The sequence below is a fragment of the Ambystoma mexicanum genome, chromosome 4q (assembly GCF_040938575.1).
Source record: "Ambystoma mexicanum isolate Mex_15411 chromosome 4q, UKY_AmexF1_1, whole genome shotgun sequence".
NCBI classification, from domain to species: Eukaryota; Metazoa; Chordata; class Amphibia; order Caudata; family Ambystomatidae; genus Ambystoma; species Ambystoma mexicanum.
The window spans coordinates 323381207-323404764 of record NC_090928.1 but is presented as its reverse complement, the minus strand read 5'-3'; the positions used below and the strand labels follow the sequence as shown (position 1 = coordinate 323404764).

The 23558-nt window shown below is 46.6% G+C and overlaps 1 protein-coding gene across 5 annotated transcripts in view; it reads right to left on the bottom strand.

Moving 5' to 3' along the window:
- The window catches only part of BIRC6 (baculoviral IAP repeat containing 6), a 3097233-nt gene that overhangs the window by 2513577 nt on the left and 560098 nt on the right, over window positions 1–23558 (bottom strand). For all 5 annotated transcript variants that reach the window (XR_011268132.1, XM_069607902.1, XM_069607904.1 and 2 more), the window contains exons 18-19: window positions 22102–22263; window positions 21878–22009 (exon numbers count right to left, since the gene is read on the bottom strand). Coding sequence is in view for 4 of the 5 variants with exons in the window: in XM_069607902.1 (XP_069464003.1) it covers window positions 21878–22009; window positions 22102–22263 (294 nt within the window). In the remaining variant the exon portion in view is untranslated. The remainder of the gene's footprint in view (window positions 1–21877; window positions 22010–22101; window positions 22264–23558) is intronic.

Here is a 23558-nt window from a genome sequence, read left to right as displayed (position 1 = left end):
TAAGTAAATATAAACACAATTATGTATTATGCCTTTAGATTAACCACCAAGCAGATAAACAATTTAAATAAATCAACAATTTAGCAAATTGTGATCTTTCTATTTGTACATACTTATTTGCACAGACACAAGCTCTGCTGGCCCCGGAATTACAGTGGTTATCTAATAATATGTCTTTCTAGTTTCATTTTGGCCATGTATCATAACCTGGCAAGAAATCGAATGTTAGTAGGACAAGGGCATTTTTAGCAGCCAATATTTGATATTAATCACGGTTATTGATGGTATGCTTTTATGATCATTTGAAATACAGCTTCATTTAATTCATAAAAATACCAGGCACATATTTTCACAAAACTCCCACAGAGATCTCTTAGCTCTTATAATATCCAATCCCAAGAGGGTTTGGGGCCCTTGTGGCCAGAAGCCACAATTTCCAAAGCATATAGTTCTTCAGCTAAGTTTATATAAAGATAGCAGTGGTTCTGATTATAGAGCACCAAAGATGGAACCATTTCAAGTAAATTTAGGCTAGGACTCCACTCAATCCAACACTTTATGATAGTCCTAGGAAGGGATCCTTAACGCAGGTTACACCAACAAAGGTCAAGTAACAGCGAGTTAGGGTCAGGACTTTACACCCTAGTTACTATAAAAGAGATGGGGAAGTGGGAGCAACCAGTATGTAGACTTACTTTCCTGGCTCAGATCTCTGGATGCCACCTGTGGAGGTTCCAGATTTTGTTGCAGGCATGTTCTTCAGTCTTGGTTCCTTTCATGGGGGCAGTCTTGACAGAAGAGATTCTTTGCTTTGCATGATTTCGTTTCGGTGAGTCATGGTGCTTAGGGATCTGTTCTAGACAGTTTCGAGTTGAAGACCCAAACGAAGATAGGGAAAGACGTTTGTGTAACAGACAACCACAGGACACTAAGAAGCTACAATGGTCACCAAGGTGAGGGGGAGACAGGCTATCATCTTCCAGCAGTGGACACGCAGGGGTCGAGAATGGTTCTATCAACCGGTACAGGGGACAAAGCACCAGCAAAGGCCTACTTGAGAACATGAGTAGAGCAGGGCGTCAGCAGGACAACACTAGAGTAGATACTGGTCAACCGCAAGGGTAATCTTCAGGTTATCAGCGAGCTACTCTTCTTTGTAGAAGTCTTGACTACAACAGTGATCTGATGAACAGTTACAGAAGCACTCGTTTTATTCAAGATTCAGACTGGGAGCAAGCCCAAGACCACCAATGGTAATACTCGAGAGTGGGGCAGGAGTGGTCTGTCGTGGTCCGCTGGGGTCATGAGGAGTCCCCCCTAATGGTTTTGTGTGTGCTTGATGCTACTTAACACACAACATAACCCTGACAGACCCATAGCCGTGTGCTGTTGTCACTCTGTAGAGAGAGGATAGAGTCAAAAGCTACCCGTGTCATTAACGCTCTGGTAGTTTTCTATGCTAAGTAGAGGAGCTAAAGTGGCGTATGTCTGTTTAGCTCATCCAAGGAACACAAGGGAGTGAAATTATTTACAAACATAAAAATACAATTTATTGAATTCTCAAAAGCAAATATTTAAAACAGTGACAAATGCCATCTTAGGCACAGGAAAAACATTGTATACAAATCTCAAATGATTTTGCATATAGATGGGTTAGTATAACTGAAGTGACTGTAGTTTCATGTGTTGCTACCAAATGAGGCAACACGTAACCGTTGTCGACACACATAAATCAGGTGTTTCTAGTGCGGTGAATAGATTGATCTGCCAGCGGTTGAAAGGATGAAAGCTGCTGGGGGTTGCACCGGACTGTCTTCAGGACTGGGAGAACTTAAAGCACAATGGTGCTAGAAGATTACCAGGCACCTATGGTAGTGGGAGCGTCATGGCTGAACGTAGTTAGGTGGCCAGTTTGTAACGTATACCACTGGCGAAAAGATCAAGGTCCTTTGGATGGACTGGTGGTCTCTGGTGAGGCTGGAGCAGGATCCAGGTAAGTTAAGATTAGAAAGGAGTTCTCTTTCTATGGTACGGAATTGAACCGTGTTTTAGCTCTGCTGTGGAGCTGTGTAGTAGACTCCCCATGTGGTCTGCTAATGACGCATGCATAGCTTTTGACTCTATCCTCTCTCTACATTTCTGATCTAACCCTCTGGAGTCAAGCCCCCTTCAAAAAAGAGGGTTCCCTGCCCTTATCTCATACATCCTGTTGTCACTCTGGGCATACAGGGCCCCAGGGGACAGGAGAACCTTGAAACTGAATTTTGACTCTCTACAAGAATCATTTTGATTTGCACAGCCCGAAAGAGGGGGGCAGGCTATTGCTCCCTACTACCAATCGCTGTGGCTGAGACAAAACGCCTCAGGCTCCTCCTCATGTGTGCAAGGGACCAGGTATAAAGGACGGCTCCACAAAAGCTTTTTCTCACTGACGGCACCCAGAGCAGTGGCCACAAACTATCATTGGGCTCTCTTATAGACCACTACCGCTGTCCTCTTGTCCAATATTTTGCCTATGTTCAAACGCGTACAGCGGTGTCAGGTCAGATAGATACTTGACAAAAATTGCTCAACTGCCTTTACCTGACACATTGAGAGAGTGGACAATAAGTTACACTTTCTCTTTGTAAACTTTGGCACGTTCAAATACGTGCATTTTTCCTGCACTTGCATGGTGGCCTGGGGGGCGGCTATAGACTAAGGCAGCCCCTCTAGCCAGTAGGGTGTGCCCTGGGTGCTGCTTTTTGAAAGGTCTGCTTGTGTTTTGTTCTCTGTACCGATATCAGCGGATTTAATTTATTTTTTTTTTTTAATTCACACAGGTACACAACTTATTCAATCACACTTTAATTACACTTTGCATATAATGTTAAGTCCTCTCCTTTCTTCCACACCCAAGGGTAACCCAGGGACAGGATGCCCAAAACCCATGTTTGATGACCAAAGGGGAGTAAGGGAAACAAAGGGACTTGTTCCCAATGTTATTCTATGGGTGACGTGGGTCACTGGGGTGCAGGCACAATGATGGTTACTCACCACGCCAACTCATGATTTTCCTAAATGTTATGATAGTTTATTTATGTAGCACCTATACATGCTTGTATTGATTGTCAGGACATTTCTGGGGGCTCCATCTTCTGCCCTTGGTTCCAGAGAGGGGTCTAGGAGTTGTGGGTTCAAAGATTCTTCCAGTCGGGTGGAACTTCAAGATGCAATCCGTGAGCAAAGAAAAAGAGAATGCAATGATGCAGGACTCTTTAGGACACAACAGGATGGAGGAAGGCTAGTTCCAGCGACAATCACTGTTTGCATGCAACAATAGGTGTTTCAGTCACAGACTGAAGTGATGCTCCTGGGCAGGTTCCCTTGGAAATAGGAAGCTGCAATTTGGGAAGACTACTTGTGGCACAAGCTGGCTACCACCAAAGTTCCGGACTTGAACATGCAGCAGCAACGCTTCTGGTGAGGTAACCCACAAGAGCTTGCCAGTCCATTGTGCAGTCCCGAGACAAGGGCTGGATCCTCGAAGGAGTTGTGACTAGTTGGTCCCACTAGTCCATGGGCTGAAGCACCACCATCTTCCTTTGCTGTGATTGGATTCCTGTCCTGACCTTGTAGGTAAGCGTACATCCTTTTTGCTTTACTTCGATTGCTTAGCTTGTTTTGGGGAACTGATCATTTCATAAGGCAACCACATGTCTCACCAACAGAGAGCAAGTGCAGTTACACAACAAGAGGCAAGTTCTGTACAGTACCTTTAGGGTGATGAAAAAGGGCAGCAGTTCACTTCAGTTCCTGTGCAGCTCTGCAGATCCCGATGTTCCTGGGCCTCAGTCATGGGGACAAGAGAGAGGACCTCTGGGGACTCCTGCACTTTAATGGGACGTCACCAACCGCAACCGGTAATCTTCAAACAAGTGGCACTTCGGTGTTTCAACTCCTCGCGTCTACCGCAAATAGCAACACTGTGGTTCCTGGCTGTCGAGATGGGCTTTCCTTGCATCTGGGGTCCAGCACTCAGTTGAGGTGGTTCAGGCTCGGTCAGTCCTGCTTCCTGGGAGTCCGGAGGATCTTCCTGGAGCCCCTGGCCAGCTTAAATGTAACGCACACAAACGGGTGTTCCTTTCCCTGGCTATTTGGTTCCAGCAGCAACTGCAGTGGAATTTCAACCAGCTCCGAGCGGATGTCCAGGTGGCTTACTTTGGAGTGGATTGGTCCCACCAACTCAAGGGGAGAAGTCTTTGCAGGGCTTCTCTAGTAGAAACAAAATTGGTGTTGCATCACAGGAGCAGGGCTTCACCGGGCAAACCAATGGTCCAAGGGTTGCAGCAGGCGTCCTCTTAAAGAAGTTCTTCGGATTGCTTCGTCCAGGGGTCGACTGCCTTCCAGCCAAATAGCCTTGGCTTTTATGCAGGTTTATCCCATTCATTCCAGCCTAGCTGTCTGGCAAGGACAGCCACCTTCCTGGGTGACTGTCCTTGCCAGACAGCCAGCCGGCCAATCACCTTAGAGTGCATTCCTGTCTCCTAGGATCCTAAGCACAGGGAGTTTAGGGCACCTCCCTCGCTTCCTGCCCCCGCCAGACACGGGCCTCACTTGTGAATCCTGCCAAAGACAAAACGAACAAAGGGACCAAACCTGGTTTGGCGCGCAGAGTAAATCTCAAGAAGGACCTTTCCACAAAGAAATGGGCGAAAAATGAAGACCGGGGCCATTTCGACAAAAATGGCACCCTTGGGTGCTCTACTGCAGCTGCGACCGCAGCCCGTGGTAAATGCACACCACAGTAGTTAAAAGTAAACCACTGCCACCAGCCATTCATCGAGGAAAGGCTAACAAAAATGTTACATGAGGGTACGGGGTGGCCATATGAAGGGGGCATGGACAGTTGGAAAATAATGCTAGTATGAATAGGTCTATGAAACAAAATGTCTCACTTTTTGCCAGCCACCCTACAAGTTTTTAGACAAATGAAATGGGAATGACGTATGCTTTATATAAAGGGTTGGGCTTTGACCCCAGTTCTGATCGAGTACCCCTAATCCTCCAATAGCTGGTACTCTGATATGCACGCTGCAGGAAGAAATGTGATAAATGAAAGCTGCTCCGCATATGCACATATCCCACACGAACCAGGGGCTCCCAAGGTTTTAGTTACACATCCAGTCCCAACCAGAGGCACAATGCCTGGTACATCTTGCACTATGTAGAATAAAGGGCACATTCCATGCACACCGCATGCAGTTGGAGCATTGATCTAGACCCAGCGCTGTGCAATGACAACACGAAATACTGCAAGTGTCTACAAGCACCATATTTTACCTTGGGAGTTTACTCACAAGTCAACAACAAATTGCAGGGCACCACAGTGACATGTCCGGCAGATGGACTGATAGATTACAGCAGAGAAACAACAGCCAGAGTAGAGACTATGTGTGCACAAATATGGTCCCAATACATCACAATGATGACATGGAGTTCAACAATGGAGAAGCCAGTGCGAATACATAGAGCCATAGACTATGAACTTTGTTTGAGCAATAAAGGAACAGTTCCTGTTGGCGCAAAAACACAGAGCAAGCACACTCTTAGGATCCCTGATAAGACAAGGTACAGCAGCGGTGATGGATTACTACTGGGTTTGTGGCTGACGAGCCGACTAGTAATCTCGGAAGAACACCTGAAGGGAGAAGAAATGCCTGTCAAGGTTCCAACAGCCACTCCAGCACCTAAAGAAGCAGAAAGAAACTTGCAGATCACACAAGAATTTTGTATGCTGCCAGAAAAGGGACTATAAAAACAGCGGGGAAGAAAGAAGAGATCAAACTGTCTAAAAGGACTCTTCCACACTGCTCAGAGGAATACTTGAGGAGTATTGACTTGTTATCTTAGCAGAGACTTTCTTTTCATCTTCTTTTGGCTTCTGGGGTACAAGCTGATGCACTTTCTTTACCCCCAGAGGATGCTGTGAATGGATCACTATCCCAAGTTATTGAGGCGGTGCACAATCTAAGTGTTCAAATGAAGAAAGAAGGTGGAGTTTAGAACACGGATTGGCTATTGGTTGCCTTTGATTGGGTCCCGTCATGGCTGGGGGCAGCAGTAAAAATACAGGTGCTTGTTATCGTATTCTTCTTGGTCCTCTTCTGCACGAGTCAACTGGGTCTCTGATGTGTCAATATAGTCCGTAATACCCTAATAGGACAAAGATGATATCAATAGGGGGGAGGGAGAATAGGGCTATAAAACACCTTGCCATGCAATAAACAGCAAAATAAACTCATTTCTGGGGTTGTAGATATGTTGGGTGGGGATGAGTTTGTTACTGTAGAAGTAACGAAAGGGGGGAATGTTGGGAAGGAGCTAGTGCCTTCCTGTGTCCCCAATCGGTTTAGAATTAGGCAAGACTTCTTTTGACTGTTTCTAGGCGCTACAAGAGTCTGGGGGGTTTGGGGGGCACAGGGGGAGCGCTGAGAAAAACAAGTTACTTTCTACCTTGTAACGTTCTTTCAACGGGATGTTCCTCCGACGTATTCCTCATCTTTGATAATACATTTCTAGCTTGCTGGCCTCTGAATTTTCTTTCTGTAGAGGGTGCTGCGCGTCGACATCCGCCGAGTCGATGTCCCTCGACGGCCACCGCATCGGCGCCGACGTCACCATGCCCATAAATAGCCACGTGCTGCGTCCGTTGCTCAGTTCCGTTTTGTAGCATAAGAAAAGTCATGCCTGAATTGGTTATTGACCTTGAAGGAGCGTAAACTGCAACCACAAGGGAAGTATTACTGCGGGGATGGATGGGAGGGGCGATAAGGAATACGTCAGAGGAACATCCCGTCGAAAGAACGTTACAAGGTAGAAAGTAACTTGTTCTTCGAAGGGATTGTGTCCTCCGACATATTCCTTATCTTTGGTAGACTCCCATAGCAGTGGCATGTAATTGGAGGTGGGAGTAAGAATGTTATGTATCCCTTTAGGGATGGACCGAATGTAATACGGCCTTGCCAAATCTGGTCTCTTGACTAGTGGAGGAATCGAGGTTGTACAATTTTGTGAATGTATGTGCGGACGACCATGTGGCAGCCACACATGTCCCGGACCGGTACCCCTCTTTGGAGAGCCAAAGAGGCTGCGATACCCCTGGTTGAATGAGCCCTAAGAGTTTGGGGTGGCTCTTTCCCTGCCAATTTATAACATTCCAGAATGGCCAAAATAATCCACCTGGAAATGGTTTGTTTTGTTATGGGTAGTCCCAACTTGTGACCTGCGTATCCTACAAACAGTTTGTCTGCTTGCCTGATCCTAGACATTCTGCTGATGTAAAAGCTGAGAGCTCACCTTGGGTCCAACCTATGTAGCCTTTCTTCCTCTTTCCCCAGATGGGGAGGAGGGTAGAACAAAGGTAAGGTAATTTTCTGAGTAATATGAAATTCAGAAACCACCTTTGGGAGGAAATTAGGCTTCACCTGTAGGACAACTTTGTCCTTGTGGAAAATTGTATGTGGGGGTTTACAGGAGAGAGCTTGTAGCTCGCTCACCCTCCTAGCAGATGTTAGTGCTACCAATAGGACAGTTTTAAGCGTGAGAAATCTCAGCGAGCAAGAGTGAAGTGGTTCGAATGGAGTGCCCATTAGGAAGTTTAAGACTAAATTTAAGTCCCATAAGGGAACCTGGAATGGTTTTGGAGGATAAACAGTTAATCCCTTGAGAAATTCTATCACTAGAGGTAGTTTGAAATACAATGGTTCCTCCGCAGTGAGCTTGAAGATAGAAAGCGCTGCGAGATAGCCTTTTACAGTGCCAACTTGAAGGCCTGAGTTTGCCGAGTAGAAACGATAACACCGTTGGTGTACCACATGAAAAAGGGTCGATATTCGCTTCCCTACACCAGATGCAAAATTTGTTCCAACGGCAGCGGTATAAATACTTTGTTGCTGGCCTTCTGGCCGAGAGCAACACTTCCATGACGTCATCAGGGATGTCCCAATCCTTGTACTTCACCCTTTCAGAAGCCAAGCGTGAAGGTTGAGGGTTCTGGTGTCTGGATGGAGAACCTGACCTCCCTTCTGCGAGAGAAGATTCTCTGAGTGGAAGATGGATTGGAGGGCACATGGACATATCTAGAAGGTCCGGGTACCACGTTCCCCTGGCCCAGTCCGGGGCAATTAGGATCATGGTTTTCCGGAATCTTCTCAACCTCCTGATCATTTGAGGAATAACAGGGACTGGTGGGAACGCGTAAAGGAGTGGAAACTCCCAATCCACTACGAACTTGTCTCCTAGAGCTCCTCTCGGGGGAAATTCCCTTGAACAGAACAGATCGCACTTCCTGTTGGTGCTTGTGGTGAACAGATCCACCCGACGGGTTCCCCAAAGGGCGAAGATCTCTTGAAGGACTTCCTGAGCTAGCTCCCACTCGTGGGAGACTGCTCTGCCTGCTCAGAGCGTCCGCTGTCAAGTTCTTCTCTCCGGCTAGGTGGACTGCCGATAGACAGATTCCTTCCCGAATTGCCCAAAACCAGAGCTGCATTGCCTCTCTGCACAGTGGCAGTGATCCTACGACGCCTCTATTGTTGAGGTAGTGCATGGCCACCGTGTTGTCCGTCATTATCAGGACATTTTTCCCCTGTAGAGATGGCAGGAAAGCTTTCACCGCTAGTCTGATCGCTCTCAGCTCTAATAGGTTGATGTTTAGTATGGACTCCGATGGAGACCAACGACCGCTAATGGTCAAGTCGTTGGCATGGGCTCACCACCCAGTGAGTGAGGCGTCTGACTACTGTTATCTCCGGCCATGGTTGACAAAACAGTTCTCCTTTCAAGATGTTCTCTGGATAGGCCCACCATTGAAGGTTGTGGGCTACCCTGTCCGGAATCCGGAGGAGATCTGTCATTCTTCCTGAGTATTGTGACCACTGGGTTCTTAGTGCCCGCTGGAGAGATCTCATTCTCAGGCGAGCCTCTGGCACAAGGAAGATGCAGGATGCCATGAGGCCTAGCAATCTCAAAAAGTCGAAGGCTGGGAGATGTTGGCCATTTTGAAATTTGTTGACCATCTGCAGAATATCTTGAGCCCTCACCTCTGGTGGCGAGGCTTTTCCCAGGGAAGTGTCCAGGACCGCTCCGATGAAATGGAGTCTCTGTGATGGTATCATCTGTGACTTCTTTAAATTGAGGAAGAAGCCCAGTTTGTGAAGAAAGTGGCAGACATAATCTAGCTGGATCTGAGCTTGTTCCGAAGATACAGCTCTGATCAGCCAATCGTCCAGGTAGGGGTAGAAGTGGATCCCTTCCCTCCTTAGACTTGCAGCCACAACCAACATTAGCTTGGTGAAGACCCTCGGGCGGAGGTCAGCCCAATTGATAATGAGTCGCCAATTGCGAACCTCAGGTATTTCCTGTGTTTGAGATGGATTGGCACATGGAAATAAGCATCCTGAAGGTCCAGAGATACCAGCCAGTCCTGGAGGGCCTGAAGGATCTGAGAGAGAGTTACCATCTTGAACTTGTCCTTCCTGAGGAACTTGTTTAATTCTCGTAAGTCCAGGTTGGGTCTCAGTCCTCCGTCTTTCTTTGGTATGAGAAAGTAAGGGGGGGGGGGGGGGGAGGGGGGAAGTACGTACTGTCCGCTACAGGTACCGGTTCTATGGCACCTTTCTCTAGCATGTCTATGATCTCCTGCAAGGGGAGCGGATATGGAACTTTTAGAGAGCTGTGCCCCGGTGGATGACTGAGGGATGTGTAGAAAGGGTAGACAGTAACCCTGGGCAACTGTCTCCAATTCCCAAGCATCCAACGTTATAGCCTGCCATTCCGTGAGATGGTGAGTTAACCTGCCCCCTACAGGTGTTGTGTGGAGAGGCCTCAGAGTGGTTTGGGGGCAGCTGATGCAGATGCCGAGGGTAAAGGGGCACCTGCTGCTGCTGCGGCTTTAGTACTTTTGACCCGTCCACCTCGGGTAGGTCTTCTTTGGCCTCTTTGAGCCGGCTCTCCTCTGCCTTTCCCGAATGCTGAATAATAGCGAAAGGACTTTCCTCTTCCAGAGGTTCCTGAGGGGCGAAAAGGGGTTTGGCAGATTGCAGCTCCTAACGATTTTGCCGCTGCTTTATGTCTGCAACTTTTCCAGACTGTCATCAGCCTTCTTTCCAAATAACGAAGAGCCGTCAAAGGGCCTATTCAAAAGTCTGGCCTGTACATCTGGAGCAAAGTCAGACTTTCGCAGCCACGCATGCCTGCGGATTGTTGTACTTGCCGCCAAGGCCCTGCTCATACTGTCAGTGGAATCGATGCCAGTTTGAAGTGATTCGCACATGGCATCTTTGCCATCTTTAATAATGTTAAGGACGGCTTCCTTTTCCTCTCCTTTGGGTATGCAGTCAGCCGCTGATGAAGCACACTCCCACAGTGTGTGACTCAACCTGGCGAGCGTACAGGTGGCGTTGATGGACTTCAACGCTATACTACAAGCAGAGAAGACTTTCTTCGCCATAGAATCATACCTCTTGTCATCTCTATCCTGTGGGACAGTAGGGTAAGCGGTCCTACTGCTAGATGAAGTTGCCACTTGGACCACCAGGCTCTCTGGAGACTGGTGTTTTGGTAAGTATTCAGGGTCAGCAGCCGTTACCCTATACTTGGCTGACAATCTTTTATTGACCGCAGGGATAACTTCAGGAGTTTCCCAATTAGATGTAATTTTCCTTGGTAAGGCTGCATGAAAGGGGACCACAGGTTCCTCCTGTGGACCTTTGTCTAATATGTCTGTCAGGTCATCCTGTTGAAACAGGCGAAGGCGCAGACCAACCCATAAATTCAATAATTCTTGCCATAAGGGTTTTATAGGGCGTTTCGGAATGTTCCCCTGGGTCTGGCTTAACAAATTCCACTTCTGGGGAAGTGTCCAGCCCATTTGCCTCATGTAGTGACTCCTGTAGGTCCTTCAACCTTCTTTCCTCAGAGGTGAAATCCTCTGAAATAGGCAGTGTGGTCCTCTGCAACCCAAATGTTGCCTCGTCAGAATCTTCCCCCTCTTCATAAATTGAAGCTAGTCCAGGGTACTCTGACCTCTGAAATGGTGTAAAACCCATCTGTAAGGCAGAAGGAGCCAAACTCGTCATTATTGGGCGAGAAAACGCCGATGTCGTCGATGCGACCGGCTTCGAAGGTGCCGAGAACGGCGTCGAGAAGACTGGAAGAGGTCTCGAAGAACTCGAGAGGATCGAGATCCTACTTGAGGATGTCGACGACTGTCTCGGGGTCGGCCGGAGGCCCTTGGAACCACCGTTGGCTGTGGAGTAGCCTTGGTCTTCTCTTTCATCGGTGTCGATGTCGGCGTCGACAATGGCATCGAGTCGATCGACCGATGCATCTAAAAAACCCTTCGACAACGGCGTTGATGGCGCCAATCCATGCGTCGAAGGAATCTTGAGGCCGCTTTCTCGAAGACGCTTAACTTTCTTTCTGAATCCCTCCCACTCAGCCTGAGAGCTGTGTTTTGTGGGACAGGAGACCCTTTCTGGGGAAACAGAAGACGGGGAAGGGGATCTTCGACGTCTCTTTTTTGAGTGTCTTGATCTCGACGAATGGTGGGAGCTACTTCGAGATCTAGAATGGGAATGTTTGACGGTGAGGAGACGAATGCCTCGACTCAGCCGAAGAAACCTTCGAGGAGGTTTTGACTGACTTACCTCTCTCGAGGTTCCCCTTGCGCTCCTTCAAGGCTTTCGCCGTCATGGACATGCAGTCCTCACACTCCGAACAATGGTGCTCGGCTCCCAAGCACCACAAGCAGATCCTGTGTGGATCTGTTGTGGACATTTTTTTTACTGCAGTCTCGACATTTCTTGAAGCCGGATCGCGGCGTCGTCCGTTCCGATGAAGATGCCATCGAGAACGAGTTGGTATTTATTCGAGTAGATATAGAGGGTTATCCTGACTGAACTGAGCAACGGCGTTCCGAGGCCCACGAAGCACGGAAAAACAGAACTGAACGACGGACGCAGCGCGTGGCTATTTATGGGCATGGTGACGTCGGTGCCGATACGGTGGCCGTCGAGGGACATCGACTCGGCGGACGTCGACACGCAACGCCCTCTATAGAAAAAAATGTTCTGAGGCCAGCAAGCTAGAAACTTATTATCAAACGTATTATCAAAGATAAGGAATACGTCGGAGGACACAATCCCTTCGAAAGTGTTTTTTCATGCAAATATAATCGCATACAAACAGACATGGGCGGGCACTAAAAGAAGGCAGTTATTTAAATAAAAGTGCAAATAAACATTAGCTGAATAAATTTGGTAAATGTTAAATCCTATGTAGCTTTTCTCAAAGCACGATAGAAACAGGCTCTCAGCCAAAGGAAATGTGGCCTGCGCGAAAAATGTACTACAGGCATTGCTGTGGTGTTCGTGCTAGCACGAGCACACTGACCAACTGTTTGCTGTCTGTCAAAAGCCCACGTATGCTAAAAGGAGATTTTAACATACTCATGCACAAGATACCGAATTATGAAACCAGGTTTAAAAGATAAGACCAGATCAAAATAGGAGTATAAGGAGTGAAGTATGGAGAGAATGATGGGAAAATGTGTTTTTATATATAAGTTCATAGGAAGCAAAATGAAGGAAAAAATGAAGCTTCAGTATATTCTTGCATAGGTTAGGAATGTGTAAAGTAGCATGTCCTAAACAGAAATCCTACCATGGAGAGGAAGACTGGAGCATCTCTTGTATGGAAGCAGGACGAGTTGGGATAAAGCCATGCCCATATCCAGAGATACCACAATAGCAAGTTATGAGTATACAAGCTCCTGCCTCACACTAGTTTGCAGGAGAAGAACACGTTACTTACCAAACTGGTAACGTTCTTTCTACTGGATATTCCTCCAAAGTATTTCTCATCTATGACATGCAATAACCTGTGCTGCTTTGGAAAACATTTTCGGCAGAGAGCGTCCTTGCGTCGATGTCCCTCGAAGGCCTCCGTCGAGGGTGATGTCATTGGGTGTTACAAGTAGCATGCACGTGCCCAGTTCATGTTTGTTCCCCCTCACATGTGCCACACATGCCCAGAACACAGCATCGACTGCACTTACCCTTGTGGGACGCAAGATGTAATGGCATAGGAAATTTGAGAGGGGTAGGCTGGGAGGGCGATGAGGAATACGTTGAGGAACATCCAATCGAAAGAACGTAACCAGTTTGGTAAGTAACTTGTTCTTCAAATGGATTGTGTCCTCCAACTTATTCCTCATCTATGACAGACTCCCGAAGCAGTAATAATGAGTGTAGGGGGGGAAAAGAATTTAGACATATCCAATTAAATGTCAAGAGTAAAGCACTGCCTTACCAAAGGCAACATCCTGAGCATGGGAAGTATCCAGGGAGTAATGCTCAAACGTGTATAGAAGACCACGTTGCAGCGTCCGTCATTTTTTACCGGAACCCCCTCTGGCAGGCTGTCGAAGTAGCAATGCCCCTGGTGGAATGAGCCTGCAAACCCTTAGGAGGGTCCTTACGAGCCAACCAGTAGCATTCCGAAATAGTGAGGATAATCCACCTAGACATGGTCTGCTTAGAAACAGCTTGCACTAAACGGTGTCCAGTATACCCCACAAGGAGCTAGTCCACTCGGAGGTTAGCCATCCTGGAGAGATAAAAGCTCAAGGCTCTTCGAGGACCCAACCTATGGATCCTTTCCTCTTCCTTACTAGGAGGAGGATAGAAAGTGGGGAGTACCACCTTCTGACTCAAATGTAATTCTGACACAACCTTAGGTAAAAAGGACGGACGTACTCTCAATACAACCCTGTCCTTGTGGAACAAAGTAAAGGGTGGCTTAGAAGAAAGTGCCTGCAACTCGGTCACTCTTCTACCAAATGTGACTCCAACTAAGAAAACAGTAAAACAGTTTGACGTGTCAACAATCTTAATGGGCAAGAGTGCAAAGGTTCAAACGGAGCACCCATCAGAAATTTTAGAACCAAATCAAGGTCCCAGACCAGCACCTGAAACGGCGACGGTGGGAACACATTTGTGAGCCCTTTCAAAAATGGAGTGATCAATGGAATTTTAAAATAAGAGCATTCTTCTGAAGAGCGCTTGAATATAGACAGCGCTGCCAAATTACCTTTAATGCTGCCCACCAAAAGACCCTTGTGGGCCAAAGAAAGCAAGAAGGAGAGAACCTCAAGAATCGATCACTGAAAAGGATCCACATTCTTTCCTCTGCACCAGTCGCAAAACTTACGGCAACGGTACAGGGTCTTGATTGCCGGCCGCCTAGCCAAACCCAGCAACCATCACGTCCTCCGGGAGGTTCCCAATCTCTTTATCTCAACCTCTCAGAAACCATGCGTGAAGGTTGAGAGTCTTGACCTCTGGATGGAGAACCCGACCTTCCTCTCCCGAGAGAAGATCCTCTCTTTGGGGAAGACACATTGGAGGACAGATGGACATGTCTAGAAGGTCCGGATACCACGATCTCCTGGGCCAATCCGGAGCAATGAGGATCATGCAGGTCCTGAACCTTCTCAACCGCCTGAGAACTTGAGGGATGACCGGGATCAGAGCAAACACGTACAGTAGCAGGAAGAGCCACTCCATGAGGAAATTCCCCTCGAGCAGTACCAATCGCACTTCCGGTTGGCACCAGTCGCAAACAGGTCCACCTGTGGGGTTCCCCAAAGGTTGAAGATCTCCTGAAGGTCTTCCTGAGCTAGTTCCCACTTGTGGGAGACCGCACTCTGCCTGCTCAGGGCGTACGCCGCCATGTTCTCCTCGCCGGTTAAATGAACTGCCGATAGGGACATTCCCTCTCGGCCCAGAACCAGAGCTGCATTGCCTCCCTGCACAGAGGAAGTATCCCTACACCCCCCCCTCTTGTTGAGGTAATGCATTGTCACTGTGTTGTCCGTCATCAGGAAATTCTTCCCCCGTACAGACGGCAATAAAAAGCCTTCAGTGCCAGTCTGATGGCTCTCGGCTCCAATAGACTGATGTGAAGTATGGACTCTGAGACCAACAACCGCTGATGGACAGATCGTCGGCATGAGCTCCCCAGCCTGTAAGGGAAGCATCCATCACCACTGTGACATCCGCCCATGGCTGCCAAAAAGGCTCCTTTCATGAGATTCTTCTAGTCGGCCCACCACAAAAGCTCCAGCAAGGCGAGAGCGGAACATGAAGGCGATCCGACATCCTGCCCGAGAACTGGGACCATTGAGTCCGTAAAGCCCACTGTAAGGATCTCATTCTCAAGCGGGCCTGTGGCACCAGAAAAATGAAGGATGCCATGAGGCCGAGCAACCTTAAGAATTCGAAAGCCGGAAGACTCGGCTTGCTGAAATTTTGTGAGAATCTGAAGAATGTGATGAGCCCTCACATTGGGTGGCGAGCACATCCTCAAGGACGTGTCCAAAACGGTCCCCATACACTGGAGCCGTTGGGATGGTGTCATATGTGACTTCTTGAAGTTGAGGGACAAGCCCAGCTTGTGAAGGGCGTGGCAGGTGACGTTGAGATGATCCAAGGCTTGTTCGGGATAACGCACCCTGATCAGCCAATCGCCCAGGTAGGGGTAGACCTGAATCCCCCCCCCTCTCCTGAGATGCACTGCCGCCACCACCATGAGATTGGTGAAAACCGCTGGGGCGGTGGTGAGCCCAATGGTAGGACCCGAAACTGATAGTGGGATGCGCCAACTGCAAACCGGAGGTATTTTCTGTGCTTGAGATGGATCGGCACAAGAAAATAAGCATCCTGCATGTCCAATGACGCCAACCAATCCTGAAGTTGGAGGGCCTGAAGGATCTGAGAAAGAGTGACCATCTTGAACTAGTCCTTCCTGATGAACTTGTTTGAGTATCTTAAGTCCAGGATGGGTCTCAGTCCTCCATCCTTCTTGAATATCAAAAAATAAGGGGAATAGCAACCTTTGTTCCACTCCGCCACAGGCACTGGTTTTATAGTGCCTTTCTCCAGCAGAGCTAAAATCTCCTGCACAAGGAGCGGATCCAGAACCCTCAAAGAGAGTTTCCCAGGTGGATTGTCATGAGGTGGTCGTAGAAAAGGGAAGCAGTAACCGTGGGCTATTGTATCCAGAGTCCACGCACCTGAAGTAATGGCTCGCCATTCTTCAAGATGCTGTGATAGCCTGACCCCCACCGGAGAACAATGAGATTTGGCCTCAGAGCTGTTTAGCAGCACAGTGCCTGATGGCAAAGAGGCAGCTGCCTGAGCGGCTTTTGCACCTCTACCTCGTCCACCATGAGGATACTTACGTTGGCCCTTTGAATGGCCATCCCTTTCGCCTTTCCAAATGAGGATTAATAGCAAAAGGAACCATCCCTCCATTGCTGTCCCCTAGGAGGAAAAGGCTGAGGTTGTCGGACAGCTGCACCCAAAGACTTGGCAGCTGTCTTGGAGGTCTGCAACTTCTCAAGGCTCTCATCAGCCTTGTTTCCAAAAAATGAACCCGTCAAAGGGCACGTTGAGAAGACTGGCCTGCACATTAGGTGCAAAACCAGACTTCCGCAACCACGCAAATCTGCACATCAGTGCGTGTAGCCATGGACCTTGCAACACTATCCGCAGTGTCCAATCCCGACTGAAGGGATTCACACATGGCATCCTTGTGATCCTGCACATTAGCTAGAAAGCCATCCCCTTCGGGAATATGCTCAGCTGGAAGTGAAATTAAATTCCACTGAGTGTGAAAATTTTGCCAAGGTACAGGTGGAGTTGGCCGATTTCAGCTCCATACTCCCAGCAGAAAATACTTGCGCGCCCATCCATCCATCCATGCGTTTATCGTCCCTATCAGGAGGGATGGTAGGGTACGCAGCGGGCTTTGAGGTGGCCGTAGCCGTCTAGACCACCACCAAACTCTCGGTAGTAGGGTGCGTGGACAGATAGCCGGGTCACTACTGGATGGGAGGTATTTGTTTGACAACGACTTATTAACCACCGAAATAGACTCCGGGGAATTCCAAGTAGCAGTCACCCTTGTTTGCAAAGCCACATGGAAATGGCAACACCGGGTCAGTGGACGGACCCTGAGCCAAGAGGTCGGTAAGGTCATCCTGATCATAAGCAACCGGAGGCCTGGACCAACCCAGGTACTCTACAACCATCAACATCAGTCTCCGATAGGAAGATTCTGCATGATCATCTGGTTTGGGCTTACCAAACTCCATCTCCAGAGACGTGTCTAGACCACAGGCATGATGCAAGGATTGACGCAGATCCTCTATCAGACTTTCCTCGGAAATGAGACTCTGGAGCACAAGGCGTCCCATAAGGAAGACCAAAGTGCACATCTTCCTCCTCCGACCCCTCTTCAAAAATATTCTGGAGAGACTGAAAGAACTCCTTCCTGGGGAGAGGAGTACACCTTATCAGGGACAGGCTTCACAGACTTAGCAGCAGCCTTCCTTGGAGGTGCAACAGCCACAGGGGCTTCCACCGGTAAATTTTACCCAATAGGCGCCAATGGCGTCGACAGTTCCAGGTGTAATGCCCTAGGTGGACGATTGGGAGCAAGTAAGCATTTCCTTAGGTTGCGTCTGTGCGTTAAAGTACAAGTGGCAAAAGTTTTTGTAGCTTGAAAAGAGTAGGTTGCACTTTAATTTAAGAGCAAGGTTTCTAAGCTTTTCCTAAATGTCAGATGGTCTTGTAAGGTTCAGATTTCCCTTGGTAGACCGTTTCAGTGTTTGGCAACTATAGGGGGAATAAGTCTGAGCCAACATATTCACTGCAAAATCTTCTGGTTTCTAATAATGCTTGAGGGGGATTTTGTAAACTTTTTCTTTTGTTTCTAACAACATTTATGTTGCCTTCCTAGAGTTCCTAGAACAGGCTAGTGGCAGTGAACTGATCTATTCATGTTTCTGGCAGACTTTTTTAACCACATAAATGTCATTGAAAACCCCAACCCAAAATGGCCATGCAACGCAGGTTAAGCCTGTCCTTCGGTCATCTTGTTCTTTGGCCTTTTTACTAACTATATGTTAAGCACTTTCACAGGATCCTGCTAGGCAACGTGCTGCGTTTGGGTGACCTGGTAGAAATGGGGTTTGGGACTGTATGGTCCCAATCTACATCTATGCCAGAGAATAACTGTTGCAGGCCCAGATGCTTTTACAGCAATACTAGAATCTCACAGGTGCTTCCACTCAGACTGGTGAAAGCAACCAATCCAGACCTCTGCATTAGAGGATTTCAGCCAGAAATCCCCAAACATGTACCAGGACCATCCTGTGGCCTGACCAATATCTATAGGTCATCTCTGCTTCACAGGTCACAGCCCTGAGCTGGTGCAGGTTGGCTCGGGGTCTAAGACCATCACTCCTGCAGTTGCTGCTCCCCTGCACCAAGTACGGCCTGGAGCTGGTTCTTCTTCATCGCCATAAACCACGCCTGCCACCCCCTCACTGAAGTACTCCGATATCCATGACCAGGAGTTCCTAAAGTCTAAGCGCCTTGATCATCCACCTCAGTCTGTTTGAACCGTCCTACTAGAGCTCAGAAACACGGTTTAGGTGCACCCAATCTCCACGCCACCTTCCGCTACTTCAACTGCAAATCCCCCTGGGCCACCATCAATGGGTACAATGGCAGAACCATCCACAGGAAGTCAGAGTACGCTAGTGGGTGCAAATGAACATACCTTTTTGAGGCCTCTACCCGCTGTAGACAAAGTTTACACCCTAACTCTTGCCAGGTTGTTATCAATGGAGCTCCAACAAAAGAGCACTTGCAGGGTAACCAGCTAGTGTGGTGGAATGGAACGAGTACACCTAAGAAATGTAATTAAATATTTCTGCAACAGTACTTTAATTCTTCAACTTTGACTAATCTATTGTCTTTGCCAAACCTTGATCTAGGGGATGTAAGTCTTCCATCTCCCTAGTATGGACTCTTAAGGTACGTGCCCAATATACTAGCTAGGCAAAGACTGCTGAAGCCATAGATGCCTTATTTTCAGATGGCTAATTCTATGGTTAATTAAATGCATTTCTCATTTACTTTATTATTTACAGTTTCTCTTTAGTTAATTTGAACTACATTGCTATGTTTAAGTATAAAACGTAGGTAGTTTAAACACGTATATCTGGCTCGCGGTCATTTGCCTTTCTTAAATTCTACCAGCTTAGTGTGTTAAAGCTCTTCGTATATTTTCGTACTTCAGTGAGGTCCCTGATATTTTATTACTTTGTGTGGTCAAAAGTAGTTCTACATTGCTAGAATCTGCTTTACTACTCAGTCTACTTTACCTTTTAAGGTTAACATTTTGCTAGACTAAGTGTCAAATATTGTGTTCTCCTAGGCTGGCCTCCAAGAACCCTCTTAGTACAAGGCTGTACCACCAGAGTATATGGTAGCATAGATAGAGCGGCCAGGCTCCTCTTAGGAGGGAGAGAGGGCTGTATAATCAGTACAAAGAAATTGTAGCACACATATGGTCCAAAGAAAGGTAAACTAAAAATAAAGGATTTAAATACAAGTAGGCTCAGATAAATCTTGAGGGGGAAAAAAAGGACTATCACAGATCAAACACATTATAAAGACACAAGACTATGCTTTAAAGTACAGCATAAACCTTATTTAGAACACTAACAGTATTTCTAGGTAAGTTAGACCTTATACGAACATTTATTCTAGGGCACACCTATTCATGGGGAGTAAAACCATTAGTTTCAGATTACTTTACAGTAATTCAAGGGTAGTAGAACCTGTCAGTTATGCAGCGACACTCAGTTAAGATATCACATAATCAACCAACCCCGTTACCAGGATACCTTTCTGAATAGTCCAACACTCATTCAATGAGCAGTACATAAATATAACTGCATTTATGGTAACTGTTACACTAGGTGAGTAAGACCTATTTGTGCAATATACAATTACAGTTGCTTTTCAGCTCAGCGGAACACAGACTAAGGTAAGCAATAACTAACATATTTTAGGATGGCACACAGCTAACTCAAGGCAAGTAAAACCTATATAAGTTTAAAATTAGCCATCAGCAACTTGAAGGTTTAAACCCAACAAGGTTTTAGCATACGTATAAACTAGACCAGGGAAAGCAAAGCCCAATGTTACACTTTATGAATGACTCAATGTTATTCTAGGTAGGTAAAACCTAAGGCAGACTTATTCTAAACAGGCTATACAGCAAGTTAGGGCAAGCAAGACCCAGTTGGGGAACTTCCAGTTGGAGAAGAAACGTCCTTGCACACAGGTTACTCAACCAGTCAGAATCGGAAGCAACGATTGAGAAGGCACCCCAAAGCATAAGAGCTACCCCACATAAGAACCTGACCTAGCACATAGGGACAGCTCGGTGGGCAAAATGGAGCAGCAACCAAGCAGAAAACTGTGCCACCGCAGGGAAAGAAAAAGTGGTCTCGAACAAAGACTGCCCAGACAAAAAGCAGATGTGGGGTAGTGGTGACCGCCACCAATCTGGATAACAGAAGCTTCCTACCTCAAGGTGATCGGTCTAGGACAAGGATATTGGAGTAGGCAGAAAAACAGCCCAGAAACAGTCCAAGGATGCAGCATCCAGTCCATCCTTAGCAGAAGACCAGAACAATGAGGAACAGCTGACAGGGGACACCAAGCAGCCTAAAGATGAAACCAGAGCTAAGGTACGGGGCACAACCAGTAGGGCCAAACATGGTCCTCAACTGTGCAGCACAGCTTTGCCGCAAATCCTCCAGCAATGCATAAACCTAGCAGACTGGAGCAATGGCCATGGGCTCCCCCTAGATCTACAAATTCACTCATGGGCTGGACTAAGCCAACCCTCCAATCACTCATGCACAGGTTTTGGAGGTCAGCCAAAGAGGTTGGCCTTAAATGACGCCAGTCACTCAAGTCCACCCATACCATTTGGAGTATAGGGAGGGTTACGGACCAGTCCAATCCACTAGTGAGGGAGCATGGCTGAGCGACTGAACCCATGTATGCACTTCAGCCATTTCCGGCCTGCCTCACAGCTTCCCCAAACAAAGGGAAGACCAGGAACAAAATGGTTGAAAGTAAACATTTAAAAAATTCATTAACCCCCACCCCCTGCCTTTTATTGCTACCATAAAGGTACAGTGGGCTAATAATGCTATAAAACCTGCAGCGCCCTGGAAGCAAACATTAAATGATAGCTTCCACCAGTCTACTCTACAACACTATTATAGGGGGAATATAATGCAGTGTTTTAATAACACATCCCTGCTCTAGTAACATATGGGATACCATAGGATAATATAGGAAAAAGGCTGCCGTGGAAGGAGAATTTCAGTAGCTGTCCACTAACCACACAAATAAAAGACCAAAGAAAAATTGGAAAAACTGAAACGTTTAGGGTTCTAATAAAATGCACACAGGACAGAGAATCAGTCTGAACAGGTCTCCTCAAAACAAATCTGTTCATCGATTGAAGGACCCAATCGAGTTTGCATTGGAAATAAGCCTTTTGCAGTTTACAGCCAAGTGCATCTGCCCCAAACATCGGTCTATATTCACACTGCAAATGCATACTACCACTAGAAGACTAGACGCTTCAAAACATCAGCAATTGTTACCTAGTTGGTTTACAGTTAATCTAAATCAGAAACCATTCAAACATAATTGTGAACAGAGGCTCGCTGATTAAGGTCCACATAATGGGCCAATTCATGGTAGGAACACGAAATCCATAACATTTTTTTTCTCCATATTAAAGGAGACTAGAAAGGGACACAAACCAATAAAGCATGAAACTTTTCTGGATTAGTATACACTCTGCCTTGCCCAATCCACAAACTAATTAAGTCTAAGTTAAGTAGCTAATTAATCTGTAAAATCAAAACAAACTAAAGGTTTGCCAAACATACCTTATGCAAAGTGCCAAAAAACGTGCACATTTATGGGCTACGCTCCGTCCAGCCTCAAAAAAGCAGACACGTACTATTTCAGAGAGATATTTCCGTGTTTTCGACAGCAAGCTCTCTTTTCCTTCTTGCGATCTGCAAAAATCAAATATGCACTTTGAAATTAAATACATTTTTCTAATGCTTAAAAGCACGCCTATAAATGTCTCAAAATGGAACTCAATTACCTGCCAGGTCCATTGGAATGGACTCCTGCAAGCCAACACAAAATATCCAATATAAGGCTCTGTGCATGCTCTGTGGCAAGGCCATCATCTGTGTTCTTGCATAGCGTGTTGAGAAGCTTCTCATGGAACTCTGAAAACTGCAACATGGCACACCGCTGAACTCTAAAGCAAGAAGATACCAAAGAAAAAAAGGTGTGCACAATGAATGCTTTTGCAGGCAATGTTTATTGAAATATCAAATCAAGTTACCAGACACATTTAGAAAAGGAAGACCTTCAGGTGACAAACTGCAGAAATATACCTGGGATTTGAACCGCTATTAATCCAAGACAGCCATATATGCCTTTCACACATGTACATTCATAACTATTCCCGTTGATGGTTACATGTCTTTTTATCAAAATAATGTATAACAAATCCCCATATATCGAAACTTTTATCTTGAAAACTTTTATAGTAAATAAATTTGTTGTGGCAAGGTAGCCCCCCTCCCCACTTCCCCCTGCCCTCTTTCCCAGCCCTAAAAAACCCATCCCGACAGTTTCCCCAAAAATATTACGCTTTACCCCACCCTAAATACATTCACTATAAAGGTTTTCAGATAAAAGATTTGATATATTGGAATTTCAATATATAGGCTTCAATATAAACACTATATACCCACTTTGACACCTTTGGTGCCTATCTGTCATGATTTCTATCATACCATGCACGATAGAGGCAAACCTCCATGCGTGAATGATTATAACACGTCTGTATGATCAACATTACATGCTATCAAAATTTTCCCTACATAGTTTTAGGACTAAAACAAAAATGTGTAGCTGCAATGGTGTGTCCCCCACTCCTAAATAGAAACACTGCAGGATTCCTCTTACCCTTACTCTATGCTTTCATGGATCCACTTATCCTGGCCAATGAAATATGAGGGGCAGCACAGGCTATATTTGGATGTTGTGCAGAAACCCTTGAGTAATTGTTTCACCAGCACAGGGAAAGTTGAAAGGTTTAATACATCATGGTGTCAAGTTCATCAGGGGTGGATGTGCATTATGGGAAGTGGTTTGCTCGTTTCCTGAGGAGTTCAGCCCTGTAATTTACTTTTCGCTCCAAAAAACTTCAATCATTAAAAGACAGAATTGTGAAAATTTGACAAAGTGCCAATTTGTAAACTCAAAATGACATCCAAGTCTAGTCAAGCTGTATCTATTACCTAACACTTTTGAATTTGACTGCATAATGCAATTTAGAGTTGCATATACTTCAGAAGAGCCATGCCACAAGAGTTGTGCCTGTCCTTTGCCCATTTTGTGCCTTGGTTGTCTTCCTGCTCTCTTGGGTCTGGAATTGCATAAAAGAAAAGCCCTTTCCCAGGCAACGCCTCTGCTTTCCGAGGAAAAGTGGTGGGTGTGTGGCCGGATGTGGGGACTGGGTCTGCCTGCACCCAGTCCACATTG